Below are 14,992 nucleotides of genomic sequence, written 5' to 3'. Positions count from 1 at the left end.
TACCCCTCGTCGTGCCTCGGCCGACGTCGTCCCGTTTCGTACGTACTCTCCCCCCCCCCCCCCCCCCCCCCGCCCGTCGGCCCGCTCCTCCGTCGTTGGGACTTGCTCCTGGCTGTTTCGCCCGCGACTGGACGCTCTCGCGGCGTGGAGCGCAATGGCCACCTCAGTAGGAATCGAAGAGCCAGTCGTGCTCATGGATCTCCCAAGGAGCGATGCCATGGCTGTGAGCGAAGTCAATAAAGGCCTGGCTGTAGCTTCCGTCCGGAAGGAATGGTGACGGGTGACTGCCATCGTCGTTGTCGTCGTAGTCGCTGGCTTCTCCGTACTCGTCCTCCCACTCATCGTCCGTGACCATCTCGAGGGAATGAACGGCCAGCAGACTGCCTAGGTGTTCCTGCCTGCGCACCTCGGCAGTTTGCGGGTCGGTCAAGCGCAACGAGCAGCCCTCTGGCAAGGTTCTGTCGCGGGCCGTGCTCCGCTCGAATTCGTCGAAGATTCGTTCAAGGACTGCCAAGCGGAGGGCCGCAGGGGCATGCCACACCCGAGTCAGCATCACATCGCTCGGCAGGTTCTCAGCAGGCGTGCACAGACATCCCGATGCAGGAAACAAGTACTCACTCTCCAAGGGAAGCCTGCTCAGACGGCAGGCTGGGTCGCGCGAACACAGCTGGAGCGTGGCGTCGCGGAGCCAGTCAACCTGTTGCGGCAGCACCTTCCAGCTCGGCAGCGTGAAGTGGTCCGGATCGACGAGGAAAATCTCGAGCATTGTGACGTGGCCAGGCCGGGTGCGGTCGACGAGGTTCAGGTTGGCCGTCTTGGCCTGCAGGTGGTTCGGGTACACGAAGCAGGATCCCGCCATCGGCCTCGTCGAGCCCAGAGCCTGGCTATGGACGCGGCGGCGTTTCAGACGCTCGGCGGAGAGGCCAAAAACGTACTCCTGCTGGCCATCGTCCAGGTGTTGAACGCTGCCGCCGGAGAGCGCCTCGCGGCCCACCGCCGTGATGAACTTGGTCGAAGGCGGCTCGATATTTTCGCAGTCGAGGTAGTAGATGCCCGTGGCGCAGATGTTCTCTGCCGGCGTGCCCGAGTAGTGCCAGCCCCCGCCCTTCCTCGACGGAACATCAGGAGTGAGTTGCTGTTTTGACAGCCGAACGACGACCTGGAGGGACTGCCCGTGCAGATTGACGGTCGGCAAGGCCGGCGGCACAAACGCACCGACTGGAAACCCCGCCGATGTGAGATGGCTCGAAAAAGGCTCTCGCGGCGCCCTCGCAGGAGTGGGCCTACTCGAAGGGAACAAGGGTCCACGACGGGCTGAGGCCTGTTGTCCAGACGTGTCTGAGACGCTGGTGACTGCGGCGCCGCTGTAGAAGGCTGGGTCAGCCTTGGCAGGGTAGGAAGCCAGCACGACTTCGAACATGGGGAGCATCGCTGCAAAAGCCTTGCCGATGTGGGCGTAGAGGCGGCGACCGGCAGGTTCGAATGGAGACAGGTTGTTGATGTACGAGAGAAAGGTGGCCGTGCTTCCCCGGGGATCCGAGCGGACCTCGGTCGGGATCCACTGGGCCAGCTCTCGGCCGCTGTGCTCGGTGGGTTTGTGCTCGTGCTTGGCGTTGACCGCATACGGCGCCTTGAAGCCCCTAGCGGCTGGATCCCAGCCCGCTCTCGAGGGACGGCGCAGCTCGTCGAGGAATGTCTGCGCCCGGCCCATCATCAGTGGACGGCCGCGGCGCGCAGTTTGCGGCCCGACCCTGGTGTACGGAGCCAGCGCATACATCGACGGGTCAATGAGTGCAGGCGCCTTGTCCTCATCGTCGAACCAGCCGGTCTTTGGCATGTGCGGCCTTTGCTTCGAGACGAGGCTGTCCGCAAGGCTTCAATCGCCTGCTTGAGCTCGGAGGCAGCGTCGGCATCGAGCAGGCTGCGGCGTGAATAGACGCCGGGGACGGCGGTCGGGTCGACGTCGGGGCCATACGGATCGGTAGCCAGCCAGCGCAGCTTGTCGACGAGATACTTTGCCATGCTCGGCGTGAAGCCGTGCTCGTCGAGTGATTCCTGCTTCCACTTGTGCGTTCTGGCCACGTCGTCCCTCACGGCGGTACGCCAGTGCGGGTTGCTGCGGATGATCTCGTCGATGCGGATGTAGACGCGCAGCTCGTCCAGGGCGAACGGGTGACCACCGTCGGCCTGTGCGTTGCTCGGATGGGATGGCGGGGAAATAAGGAGGGCGGTGGCGATGGTCAGAACGGCAGGGCTTGTACCAGAAGCGACGCGGAGGATATGTCGGAGGGCATCGCCTCTTTGTATGCTCACGGCGAGGCAGGGAGCGGTGCGCTCCTCCCATAGCTCCTTTCGCCGCGCAGACTCTTCAGCCATGGGAGTGGATCCTAGGGCGACCGAGACGAGCAGGGCAGCTATGGTGCTTGTCTCCTGGGCGCTGTAGATCTTCGACTGGATGTAGGCAAGCAGTTCGTTGAGCGAAGAGCGATGCTGGAGGAAGCCGCTTACGACGCTGCCTTGTTTCGGCGCCGCAGGCGGCTTAGTGGGCCTGCGCACGCGAAGGCACACGAAGTCGGCTCCATCATCGGCGGAAAAGCTTGAGTCGAGGGGACGGTAGCGTCGAGCCTTGACCTTCTTCTTCGGAGCGGGTTGCGTTGAATCGCCTACTGGAGGTTGAGAAGGGGCCGGATCGCCGTCAGTCCCGCCGTCATCTCCGTAATCCTCACTGACACGGAAGCTGTCGGGAGCAACTTCGATGTATTTTGCAAGCTCGCCGAGGTCAAAGTGGTCCAAGGCGTGGAGGAGTAGGGCGACAGTGATGGGGTGGACCTTGAAAGCGGGCTGGTGGTTGGGGACGATGTGGCTCTCGAGGGGCACCTCGAGGCGGGCGAGCGACTCTGGCGGATACACGCCGCAGTCGAGGCAGATGAGGGCGTGGACGAAGTTGTTGGCAAAGCGCGGGGGGCAGCCGACGGCCTCGAAGCGGATACAGCCCGAGGCAAGGTCGAGCAGCGCGCTGTGAAGCGGTTCAGAAATCTGCACCGGCGTGGCGAAGGACATGATGGCCAGCGCAAGCGCGGTGATCGCGACCAGAAAAGGCGACGGAGAGGGGGAGGTGGTGATGGCAGTCGGAAGCAAAGGTCAAGCAGGGGAGCGAGGCCGGGGACAATAGTGAGAATGGGGCACGGACCGGAGGCCAACCAGGCAGCTGGGGGACGTGCGAGAGAGCCCAGTCTGCTGTCCGCTCCGGCTCGTCCGACACCAGCCCAAGCCCGTCGGCGTTGGTCGCGACGATGGGAGCACCGGCTCCGTCCGACGGCACCGACTCTCGACGAGGTGTGATCCAGCCAAATATAACATGGACGGGACCATGCCGTCGAGACGGCGGGCCCAGCGGCAAGAGGCCTGCCAGGCAGCATACAAGCAAGCTGGCGTGATGGGCCAGGCCAGGCTTGGCCTGCCCGGCGGACAAAGGGACCGGCGGGGCCACGCCTGCCCGCTTTTCCTCTTGATTTTTTCGAACGGGAAACGGACAGCAGCGCCAGGCCGGGTGGAGCAGGGCAGGGCAGGGCAGGCCTGGCCTTGACCCTTTGTCCGCCACCCGCGTGTGGGAACGGCCTGCCAGGCCTGCCCTGCCGGTCGCTTACCCCAGCGCCTCGCCACGTCGCTCCAACTCATCCACCACCACCCCACCACCACCACCAGCCTCGCTCCCCGCATCACCGTTTCGCTGGCTCGCTCTGATCGAACAGCGCCCATCCCGTCCATACCCCCTCGTATCTATCGTCGGCAGCTCTCCAGCCGGGCAGACGGCAAAGACTCCTCGATTGCCCGTCCTTTCGACTCGACAAAGACCTCGACCGACCTCTTGCGGAACGGCGGAAGTCGTCAAAGCTTCACAAGGCATTCCACCGATCCCCACCGCGACGCCTCGCATTGCGATAGACGCCCCCCGACTCCGACTGTCCTGCCCATCCCTCCGCCAAGTCACGACTGCCAAGCCGCCCCTCTGCTAGAGCGGCCCCCCTCTCCCGTGTATGCTGGCCCTCAGGAAAGCCATTGCACGCTCAGCTGTCCGGAGTGCCTCTCCAGCTCGATCCCTGCCCTTTGCAGCGGCGGCCACTGCCACAAGTACCAGCCCGGCCCTTTTGCGCCACACTCGGCCCAGCAGCTCCAGCTCCAGCTCCAGCTTCAGCTCGGCATCCTCTTCACGCCCTTCGTCCGCGACTACTGCAGCCTCGCCGCAGCCGCTGTGAGTTGCCCGCCCCGCCCCGCTTCGCCCCGCTCCGCCTCGCCTCCCGTCCCCTTCGGCACGCCTCGAGACACCCTCTACCTCGCTCCACCTCGAATGGCGCGCACCCTCCAGCGTCTGACGGCCGTGCTGATCGCCGTGCTTGCCGCTCTTCTCGCCCACAGGCTCTCGTCGTCGTCCAGCCAGCTTTCCTTCAACATGGCCTCCTCGTCCTCGTCTCCCTCGTCGCCGCTGGCATCCAAGGCGCCCGGCAGCTCCCGCCAGCTCGCCACGGCGGCGGCCGCGTCCTCGAGCACCGTCGGCTCGGCCGGCTTCTCGTTTGACTCGCTGCCGCCCGGCTACGAGGTGCGCGATTCGATCGGCGACGTCAAGACGCCCGCTCCCTACGCCGTCTTCACCCGCGACCTCGAGGTGCCGTCGCGCGATGACATGAAGTACCGGCTGGTCCGCCTGGCCAACGGCCTCGAGGCGCTCGTCATCCACGACGAAAAGACCGACAAGTCGAGCGCCGCCATGGACATCCGGGTCGGCCACCTCTCGGATCCCGAGGAGCTCCAAGGGCTGGCCCACTTTTGCGAGCACCTCCTCTTCATGGGCACCAAAAAGTACCCGCGCGAGAACGAGTACAGCGAGTTCCTCTCCAACCACTCGGGCGGCTCCAACGCCTACACGGGCATGGACAACACCAACTACTTCTTCGACGTCGGGCCGGAGCACTTTGAGGGCGCCCTCGACCGCTTCGCCCAGTTCTTCCTTGAGCCCCTCTTCGACCCGAGCTGCTCGGAGCGCGAGATCAAGGCCGTCGACTCGGAGCACAAGAAGAACCTCCAGAGCGACGCGTGGCGCTCGTTCCAGCTCGAAAAGAGCCTCAGCGACGCCAGCCACCCCTACTCCCACTTTGGCACAGGCAACTACCAGACGCTGTGGGAGAACCCCAAGGGCAAGGGCGTCGACGTGCGCGACGAGCTGCTCAAGTTCCACGACCGCTACTACAGCGCCAACGTCATGAAGCTCGTCGTGCTGGGCCGCGAGCCGCTCGACCAGCTGACGACGTGGGTGATTGACAAGTTTTCGGGCGTCCGCAACACCGGCCGCAATCCCCCCGAGTTTCCCTCGTCGCCGCTCAAGCCCGAGCAGCTGCAGAAGCAGGTGTTCTACAAGACGGTGCGCGACATGCGCTCGATGCGGATCGCCTTCCCCATCCCGGACCAGGGCCCGCTCTACCGCACCAAGCCGAGCCACTTCCTGTCGCACTTTATCGGCCACGAGGGCGAGGGCTCGATCCTGTCGCACCTCAAGCGCAAGGGCTGGTGCAACCGCATCAGCGCCGGCGGCTCGGACGGCGCCAATGGCTTCCAGTTCTTCAAGATCAACATCGACCTCACCAAGGACGGGTTGGCCCACCACGAAGAGGTGCTCGAGAGCGTCTTCAAGTACATCCACCTGCTGCGCTCGTCGAAGCTCGAGGAGTGGACCCACCGCGAGGTGTCGCAGCTGAGCGAGCTCATGTTCCGCTTCCGCGAAAAGTCGGACCCGGCCGACTACGCCTCGGCCATCGCCACCGAGATGCAGATGCCCTACCCGCGCGAGTGGATCCTGTCGGGCGCCTACCTCAGCCGCGAGTTTGACCTGCCCCAGATCCAGCAGACGCTCGACATGCTCAGCCCGCGCAACTGCCGCGTCATGGTGGCCGCCAAGACGCTGCCGGACGGCACCGCCGAGTGGGAGGGCCGCGAGAAGTGGTACGGCACCGAGTACACGGTGCGCCCGCTGCCGGAGCGCCTGCTCGACCTCGCGCCGTCCGACTACGAGGACCTGGCGCTGCCGCGGCCCAACTCGTTTGTGCCGACCAACTTCGAGCTCAAGGGCCAGCTGGCCGCCGAGCGCGGCCGCAAGCCGGCGCCGCGCCCCACGCTCGTCTCCGAGACGCCGGCGATGCGCGTGTGGCACAAGGTCGACGACCAGTTTGGCATGCCCAAGGCCAACCTCTTCTTCACCATGCGCAACCCGGCCATCAACGCGACGCCGCTGGCGGCCACCAAGACGCGCATGGTCATGGACCTGGTCAACGACGAGCTGACAGAGTACTCGTACGACGCCAGCCTGGCCGGCCTCGCCTACTCGCTCGACTCGCAGGACAACAGCATCGTGCTGTCGGTTAGCGGCTACAACGACAAGCTCAACGTGCTGCTGCAGAACATCCTCAAGGAGCTCATCAACTTCAAGGTCGACGCCCGCCGCTTTGACATCATCAAGGACCGCGTCCGCCGGGGCTGGGAAAACTTCAGCATGGAGGAGCCCTACCGCCACGCCCACTTCTACCTCACCTACCTGCTGCAGGACAAGATGTGGACGCCGCGCGAGAAGCTGGCCGAGCTCGAGCGCCTGACGGCCGAAGAGGTGCAGGCCTTCCTGCCGGAGCTGCTGCAGCGGATGCACGTCGAGGTGCTGGCCCACGGCAACCTGCAGCGCGACGAGGTGCAGCGCGTGGCCGACGAGTCGCTCGCCACGCTCCAGAGCCGCCCGATCAACCCGGCCGAGCTGGTGTCGCAGCGCTCGCTGCTGCTGCCGCCCGGCAGCAACCACGTGTGGACGCTGCCCGTCACCAACGACGCCAACATCAACTCGGCGCTCGAGTATTACTGCGAGGTCGGCGACCCTTCGGACGTGGCGCTGCGCGCCAAGCTGTCGCTGCTGTCGCAGATCGCCCACGAGCCGGCGTTTGACCAGCTGCGCACCAAGGAGCAGCTGGGCTACCTCGTCTTCAGCGGAGGCCGCCGCTCGGTCGGATCGATGGGTTTCCGCATCATTGTCCAGTCGGAGCGCGACGCCCCTTACCTCGAGTCGCGCGTCGACTCGTTCCTCGACCAGCAGCTCAAGCCGCTGCTCGAGCGCATGACCGATGACGAGTTTGCCGCGCACCAGTCGAGCGTCATCCACAAGAAGCTGCAGAAGTGGCTCAACCTCAACGAGGAGTCGCACACCTACTGGTCCAACGTCTTTTCGGGCAAGTACGACTTCCTCTCGCGCTGGACCGACGTCGAGGCGATTGGCAAGCTGCGCAAGTCCGACGTCGTCGACCTCTTCATGACGCGCATCCACCCGTCGAGCCCGACGCGCGCCAAGCTGTCGGTCCACCTCGCCTCGTCGGCCAAGGCGACGCGCTTCAGCGTCGAGGCGGCCGAGGCGCTCCAGGGCGCCATCGAGGCGCAGCGCATCCCCGTGCCCAAGGAGGCGCTCGAGGCGCTCAAGGCGCAGCAGCCCGCCGTCGAGACGGTCAAGGACTTTGCCCAGCAGGCGCTCTCGCAGGTGCCCGACCTGCCCAAGGAGAGCCTCAAGTCGATGATGGACATGATTGATGCGCTCGCCGCCCAGTTCCCCTACAAGGAAGCCGCTGACGACAAGCAGCAGCAGCAGCAACAGGCCGTTGTTGCGTCCGCGGTGCCGGCCGTCGAAGTGGCCGACCCGATCGCGTTCAAGGCGTCGCTGCACTCTTCCAAGGCCGCCGTGCCCGTCCGCAGCCTCGAGGAGCTGTTCAAGGAACCCGAGGACGAGGCCGAGCAGGTGGCCAAGCTGGCCCAGGCCGCCATCGCCCAGATCGCGCCCGCCTCGGAGTCCAAGGCCAACCTCTGAAGGCGAGGCCGCTCGACGGTCGATCCTCCAAGGCCGCCGCCATGACCAGGTTCGAGGACCCCGTCCAAGCAAGCCTGCCACCCTCCTGCGGTCGGCCGCATCCTAGACCAGACTCCGCACACCGCTCACACCCGATCCCCGCTCGTTTCCCCACCAAAGCCCGCACACCGCTGGACGCACCGCTGTAACCCTAGAGCCGGAAGTGAAAGAGATAGAACGTGATCCCATGCTGACGGGTCTGGCAGGCTGGGCCCGGGACAGAAGAGAGGAGCGCGTCGGCCCGACTCCGGAACGAGGTGGGCGAGCGGGCGTGGCCGAGGCGCGGCGTGGAACTCGGGAGTGGGCCGGCCCGGCGAGAGAAAAGTGGAGCTGGCCTGGTCGCTGCCCTGCTGCGTCTCAACCTCGACCATCTTCTGCATCGTTCTCTCCTCTCTCTCCTCTCTCTCCGTCTCTGGCTGCTTTGCACCGACTCGTACCTCCCTTTGCCACTTTACGCCGTCACGCACAGGATCGCACTCACTCCGCCTCTTTGCGCCACGCTACGAAGGCAGGGCCAGCATGACGGAAGCAGCCGACGAGCAGGTACGTCGTCTTTGGCAGCGTGCGTCGCCCGCCCTCCCATCCTCTCGCTCATCCGTCTGAGACCGCCGCCCTCCGTCTTCCCGCTCATCCGAACTGCTAGACACTGGATGCGACGCTGTCGGCGCTGCTGGCGCTCTCATCGCTGAGCGCCCCGCCGAGCGCAACGGACCGGCTCTCGATCCTCGAAACGGCCACCCCGCTGCTGGCGCAGCTCAAGTCGACGAACCGATCCATCTACACGACGCTCAACGAGCGCAAGGCCAAGGTCAACGATGCCAGGTCCAAGGTCGACGTGGAACGCCTCAAGCTGCAGAACTACGAGTACGAAAAGACGATGCTCAAGATCGAAGTCTGGGCCTGCAGGATGTTCCAGTACGTTGGCGTCTGGCGCTCGGCGGGCAGGAGGGCGGGTGGGCTGAGGACTGACTCCTCCGTGCGCTCCCTTGTGGTACGGCTCGACGGACTGACAGGTCGATCTACCAGGACGTCGACCTGCATTCCGAGGAAGAGTTCCTGCAAATCGCCCCCGAAGACCTCAAGACGGACGAGATCCGCAACGACCCGCATCTCTTCATGCTCAGTCGGTTGAAGTTTGAGCTGACGGAGAGGAAGAGGTGCGCATCGTTCTCCTCTCGTTCCTCACATCTGGCGTTTATCGCAGGGACGACTAGCTGACTCTTTCACGGCTCTCTTCTCGTCTCGAATCCAGACTGGAGGCGGAGAAACAGTCGCTCCAGTCTCAAAAGTCGGCCGTGATCCGCGAGAGCAAGGAGAAGAAGATCAAGCTTGAAGAGGCGGAAAAGGAGCTCAAGGAGCTGCTCGCGGTGAGTTGCTCAGGCTCATACCTGTCCCCTGGGTTTGGCAGACGAGCGAGTCGAGCTGATCCCTTGTCGACCGCATCCATGTCGAACAGGCGGCCAAAGCGGTTGGGAGCAAGTTCGACAACACCACGACGCAACAACAGCAAGAACAGCCTTCGTCGGCCGACGCTCCGGCCGCAGAGGCGTCCGCGTCGAACCCCGCTGCCGCTTCCTCGGCATAGCGCCACGCCCAGCTACAGTCGTGGGCGGATCATCCACCATCGCACGGCATCCTATGCTGCGCCCTCCCTGTATTTGTACACTCCACGCACTCCAGCTCCTGCCCTGCCGCATCCACACCGGCCCAGCGGCCCTCAAGCAGCGACGCCCATCATCCGCCGGACGGCCTGCATGTTGGCCTCCGCCGCCTCCTCGGCCTTTGCCCTGCCCTTTTCCTCCATCTCGGCGAGGTAGGCCTGGTCCATCTTGACCCTCTCGAGCTCGTGCTGGATGGGACGGAGCGCCTCTACGCACACGTCGGCGACGGCGTCCTTGAGGTACTTGCCGCTCGGCAGCTCCTTGCCGCCCTGCTCGGCCTGGCGCGCCAGGGCGCCGTTGAGCTCTTCGGCCACCTTGGCTGGCGTCGATCCTGGATCCGACGAGAGGCCGGACAGGATCGAGAGCAGGTTCGACACGCCGGGCCGGTTGGTTGGGTCGTACGAGATGGTCCGCTCCGCATCGGTGACGGCTTTGCGGATCTTGGACGAGATCTGCGCCGGTGTGTCGGTCAGGAGGATGCGGGAGTTGACGTCTGGCGCCGACTTGGACATCTTTGAAGTCGGGTCTCGCAGCGAGAGGATCCGCTTGGTCGGAGCTGAAGAGGTGCAGCAGGCGGGATCGACGAGGGTCAGGTCATCGGCGTGGACAGCCAAGAGGACGCCCCCAGGCAAGACGGCACGTACTGATGATGTGCTGAGGGAGCGGGAAGAAGCGCTTCCTGTAGGTCCGGTTGAAGAGGTCGGCGACGTCGCGAGAGAGCTCGAGGTGCTGCACCTGGTCCTCTCCGACAGGCACATGCGTCGAACTGGTCGAGGCGCACGGGGGGGGGAGAGATGAAGCTCAGAGCTTCGGAGCAGGGCAGGATCTGTAAGACTCTTTGCTGCAGCACTTACCGGTAGAGCAGGATGTCGGCGGCCTGGAGCACGGGGTACGCAAAGAGGCCAAGTGCGAGCTGCGTCTCGTCGATGGACGACTCGTCTGCGCTGTTCCGCGCCGTCGCCAGCTTCGACTGCGAGACGGTCCAAGCCGGAGCGAGATGGCGGCACAAGCGCAGAGTATGAGTGATGGACCCTGTTCTCAGCTCGACCCTGGCTCCTCGAACCCACCTTCCACGTCGTCATCCTGCCGAGCTTGCCAAAGGGTGTCTGGCACATGAGGTACCAGGCGAGCTCGGCATGCTGTTTGACCTGGTCCTGGTGGAAGATGGTGCAGCGGTGCGGGTCGAGGCCGATGGCGAGGAGGGTGGCCATCATCTCGCGGCGCTCGCGAAAGAGGCGCTTGGGATCCTGCGGCATGGTGAGGGCGTGCATGCCGACGATGGAGAAGAGGAGCGTATCGTCCGGCGAGGCGCCATTCTGCAGGTCGACCCAGTTGCGCAGCGCTCCGAGGTAGTTGCCGAGGTGCGGGATGCCCGTCGGCTGAATGCCGGAGAAGATCGTACGTGGTCTCGGGGTAGAGCCGGGAGGAGGCGGGGACGAGGATGAGGACGGGGAGGCCGTCGGAGGGGCAGCGTCGGCGGTCCCTTGCGAGGTCCAAAGGCAGCGTCGCGCAGGCGTAGGGACGGCAGAGCCGATCGGCAGGCGGCTGGGCCCAGCGATGGCCTGTCGGACGAGCCTGATCGCTGCCGGCATGGTAGGTGTGATGTGATGGTCGTCCGGGTGTCCGGTCGTGGAGCAGGAACGGGACGATGTGGCAAGCAAGCTGGCGCATCCTTGAGAAGGAAGAAAGTGGAGCATGCCCGAGGGCCTTCCCGTTGGCCGGCTCCCGAGAAGATCCGGCCTACGACGAGGAATCGGCAGATCGGCGTCAGGCTTGTGAATCGGGACACTACTTCGATCTGGCGCGACCAGGTGCGGGATCTGGTCGAGAGTTGGCCGACGCCGCACCGCCCCCGCCCGCCCGCGGCGGTGCCGCCGCCTGTGGAACCAGGAGGCAGGGCCGCCGACCTCCGAGCCGCCGTCCGCGCCATCTTCGGCAGTTTTCGCACCGCAGGCCGGCTCCTGGGGCCTGGCTCGTCCGCCTTGGCCTCAACCTGCCTCTTCGCCCTGGGCGCGTGTGCCCTTCTTCACGCTCTCTTCCGACAATCGCCATCCGCCAGTCGAGGTCGGTGCTCATCAACTCCCGGCTCCATTTGCTGGCAAAGGTACGGCCTGCTCCGCAAGCGGCGGTCCTGCGACACGTCGGACTGTGAACCGCCTAGAAGAGCCGGCGACGCCGGATCCTCTGTCGCACCCTCGCTCCGACGGTCGGCTGCCTCTGGCCTCATGCCGCTTTGCTCGAGAGCTGCGCGTAGGGTCCCCCCTCCTTGCCAGGCCTGCCATGATGGGCCTGCTGCGCGGGTTCTACGCCACCGTCTGGCTCCCGTTGAGAGCCGCCATCCTGTCATTGCGCTGCTGTCGGCCCATGCGGCATGCACCAACGCTCGTCGTGTTCGCCGGCCACAGACGCCGGCCTGCCTGGCCCTACCCTGTTGAACACCTACCTATCATCGTGTCGCCATTGCCTCTGCGTCGTGGCGTGATCACCAACTCAATCATCGTGCTTGCAAGCCAGCCCACAGGCCATCGTGGGTGCGAGACCGGTATCGGCCCCCACCTCGATGATATCGCGTGGGTTGCAGGCCCGGTCGGTTCCTGACCCGGCGTGGCCAGGGCTCGACGGCATACATGGATGGCCTCTCGGAAGGTCGTCGCCGTTTTTGCCACACCTGCCAAGAGCGCGCTACCGCCCAGAGCGGGTGAAAGAGCAGAGGCCCGCTGGGCCGGCCGTCTATCTGTGGTCGTCGCCGCCGCCTCCTGGTCGTGCGCTAATCACGTCTCGCTTGCACCCGCGGTTGTCCAGCCTAGGAGTGCTCCCCTCGAGCTGTCCTCGCCGTCTCCCCCGCCTCTGGCCATGTGCACTCGAGCGACGGGGCCACACACCGCCTCTCAGGCTTGCTGCCCAACACCATCCCCCGCTGCCCTGCCTACGTCGCATGGCAAGTCCTGAGCAAGAGTTTTCTCCGTCCGCTCTTTGCTCGTCTGACAGGCAAGACGCCGCTGCTCCCTGTCGACTTCTCCGTCTCGCTACAAACTTTGGACACTGTCCGTATGCGCACAAACAGGCAAGGACAGCTTGCGTGCCTATGGATCGATCCTCTGCACGCCCTACCGCCAACAGCAGTACGCCAGTCACCTCCCCTGAACGCCACGCAAAGAAGGACCCTAGCCTGTGCTCGTGCCCTGTCCTGACTGACAGAACAAAATCCGGCCAGCAAGTCGACCGGCTAGCCGCAGAGCAGCAGCGACCCCCATCTCCTTCCACGACGACGATCTTCTCTCTGTTGATCGTACACGACCACGAAGACGACGACGACGACGACGAATACCGTACCTCACCGTTGTCCATTGACCATCGATACAGGTCTCGACTTTCTCGCCCGGCACGCTCGCATCACCATGCCGTCTTCGAATCCCGACCTCCATCACGTCAACCCGACCATGGAGACGTCGGCCCACCTGGGCGATGACGACCAGCAGCGGCTAGACACGGCGGCGAGCCACTCGTCGCGCTCCGATGACCTCGAAAAGGGCGGCCTCGAGGAGGCCAAGCCGGTCAAGGACAAGGACGACGTCGAGGCTCTCGGCGCCGCCCACGCCCACGTCAAGCGCGTCTCGGACGACTCTTCGTCGCTCGCCGCCGCCGTCCAAGACGTCCAGACCAGCGGCGAGATCAACTACCGCACCCTCTCGTGGCAGAAGGCGGCCGCCCTCTTGTTTGGCGAGTACGTCTGCCTCGCCATCCTCTCGTTCCCCTGGGCCTTTTCCATCCTCGGCATGGCCGGCGGCATCATGGCCACGCTCGGCGTCGGCGTCTGCGCGCTCTACACGGGCCTCACCTTGCACAAGTACTGCCTCAAGTACCCGCAGGCGCTCAACATCTGCGACATTGGCTACCAGATCTTTGGCAAGAGCCGCATCGCCTACGAGATCACCGCCCTCTCGCTCATCCTCAACAACGTCTTCATCCAGGGCCTGCACACCCTGACCGGCTCCCAGATCCTCAACACCCTCTCCGAGCACGGCACCTGCACCTTGGCCTTCTCCATCATCATCATGGTCGTCTGCCTCCTCCTCACCTTGCCCCGCAAGCTCGAGCAGGTGGCCATGATGGGCATCGTCTCGGCCATCTCGATGGCCATCAGCATCTTCCTGGTGCTCATCTTCACCGGCATCCAGGGCCGCAACCCGGCCGTGGCCGACGTCACCGCGCCCGTCCGTATCACGGCGTTCGCGCCCGAGGGCACCACGTTCGTCGACGGCTTCAACGCCTTCCTCAACATCGTCTTTACCTGGATCGGCCACATCTGCTACCCGACCTTTATCGCCGAGATGAAGGAGCCAAAGGACTTTGACAAGGCCCTCTACGCCGTCACTGCCATGGAGTTCATCGTCTTCACCCTGGGTAAGTGGCCGGCCGCACGGCCAAGCTGCTGCCGCCCGAGGCAAAGCGTGCTCACCTCCTTTCTCCCTTCGTCGCTGCCCTCCTTCTTCGCCGCATCACCTGCAGTCGGTATCGTCGCTTACTACTACACGGGCCAGTACACGACTGCGCCCGCCGTCGGCACGCTCAAGCCGATCTTCAAGAAGATTGCCTTCGCCTTTGTCCTGCCGACGACCATCATCATCGGCGTCATCTACGCCTCGGTGGTGGCCAAGTACCTCCATGCCAGGCTCTTCCTCGGCACCAAGCACTACAACAACAACACCACCGTCGGATGGATCGGGTGAGTGCACCGCTCTCGTCGCTTCTACCTTCGCCAGCCGAATCGGCACTGATCCCCCCGCGTCGATGCGACCGTCCTACCTCCCCCTCTTGACCCGGCTATAGATGGGTTGGCTGTGTCACCTTCACCTGGGTCCTTGGCTGGGTCATTGGCGAGGCGATCCCCTTCTTCTCGACGCTGCTCTCGCTGATGTCGGCGCTCTTGTGAGTCTTTGCCGCGGCAGGGCCCTATCCCTGCTCTGAACCCGACGCTGACTCCTCCGATGCCCTGCTCTGGTCCATCTCCCCCCGTACTCTCATCTCCGCAGCGACTCGTACATTGGCTACATCTTCTGGGCGGTGGCCTACGTCGAGCTGCACCGCGGCCACCTCTGGACCGGGCAACGCTGGACGAGGAAGCTCGAGACGGCCTTCCAGGGTTTCCTCATCATCGTCGGTCTCTTCATCTTCGGGCCGGGTCTCTACTCCTCGATCCAGGCCATCATCACCAACTACGACACCGGCAGCGTCAAGGCGCCCTTCACCTGCGTCGACAACGCGCTATAGATCCGCAGAGTTGCCTTGCTCGATCTGGTCTCCTCTGATTCCCTTGCCCTGTTCCCGTCCTGCTTCGTCTCTCTGCTGTACTGACCGCCTATCTATAGGGAGCGCTTCTGTGACATGCCATGGTTCCGACTGGAAG

The 14,992-nt window shown here is 64.7% G+C and overlaps 5 protein-coding genes across 5 annotated transcripts; 3 read left to right on the top strand and 2 right to left on the bottom strand.

The window, feature by feature from the left end:
* Positions 1-163: 163 nt before the first annotated feature.
* On the bottom strand, positions 164-1,837 carry PFL1_05558 (uncharacterized protein; the record flags this gene model as incomplete). The annotated part of the gene is made up of 2 exons (XM_007883094.1): positions 164-507; positions 619-1,837. 2 exons carry the CDS (start codon positions 1,835-1,837, stop codon positions 164-166), a joined length of 1,563 nt encoding a protein of 520 aa, XP_007881285.1.
* Positions 1,838-4,037: 2,200 nt separating this feature from the next.
* PFL1_05557 (uncharacterized protein) lies at positions 4,038-7,885 on the top strand (the record flags this gene model as incomplete). Its single annotated transcript, XM_007883093.1, has 2 exons — positions 4,038-4,252; positions 4,417-7,885. 2 exons carry the CDS (start codon positions 4,038-4,040, stop codon positions 7,883-7,885), a joined length of 3,684 nt encoding a protein of 1,227 aa, XP_007881284.1.
* A 558-nt stretch (positions 7,886-8,443) lies between these two features.
* Positions 8,444-9,509, top strand: PFL1_05556 (uncharacterized protein; the record flags this gene model as incomplete). The annotated part of the gene is made up of 5 exons (XM_007883092.1): positions 8,444-8,467; positions 8,568-8,839; positions 8,938-9,081; positions 9,177-9,291; positions 9,381-9,509. 5 exons carry the CDS (start codon positions 8,444-8,446, stop codon positions 9,507-9,509), a joined length of 684 nt encoding a protein of 227 aa, XP_007881283.1.
* Positions 9,510-9,641: 132 nt separating this feature from the next.
* PFL1_05555 (uncharacterized protein) lies at positions 9,642-11,177 on the bottom strand (the record flags this gene model as incomplete). Its single annotated transcript, XM_007883091.1, has 4 exons — positions 9,642-10,141; positions 10,230-10,351; positions 10,440-10,555; positions 10,653-11,177. 4 exons carry the CDS (start codon positions 11,175-11,177, stop codon positions 9,642-9,644), a joined length of 1,263 nt encoding a protein of 420 aa, XP_007881282.1.
* A 1,806-nt stretch (positions 11,178-12,983) lies between these two features.
* Positions 12,984-14,856, top strand: PFL1_05554 (uncharacterized protein; the record flags this gene model as incomplete). The annotated part of the gene is made up of 4 exons (XM_007883090.1): positions 12,984-13,989; positions 14,095-14,311; positions 14,416-14,514; positions 14,619-14,856. The coding sequence occupies 4 exons, from the start codon at positions 12,984-12,986 to the stop codon at positions 14,854-14,856; spliced, it is 1,560 nt and encodes a 519-aa protein (XP_007881281.1).
* Positions 14,857-14,992: the final 136 nt, after the last annotated feature.

Source organism: Pseudozyma flocculosa, assembly GCF_000417875.1.
Source record: "Pseudozyma flocculosa PF-1 unplaced genomic scaffold scaffold00020, whole genome shotgun sequence".
Lineage (NCBI taxonomy): Eukaryota > Fungi > Basidiomycota > Ustilaginomycetes > Ustilaginales > Ustilaginaceae > Pseudozyma > Pseudozyma flocculosa.
The sequence above is the reverse complement of the archived record's forward strand: the minus strand, read 5'-3'. Positions and strand labels throughout refer to the sequence as shown.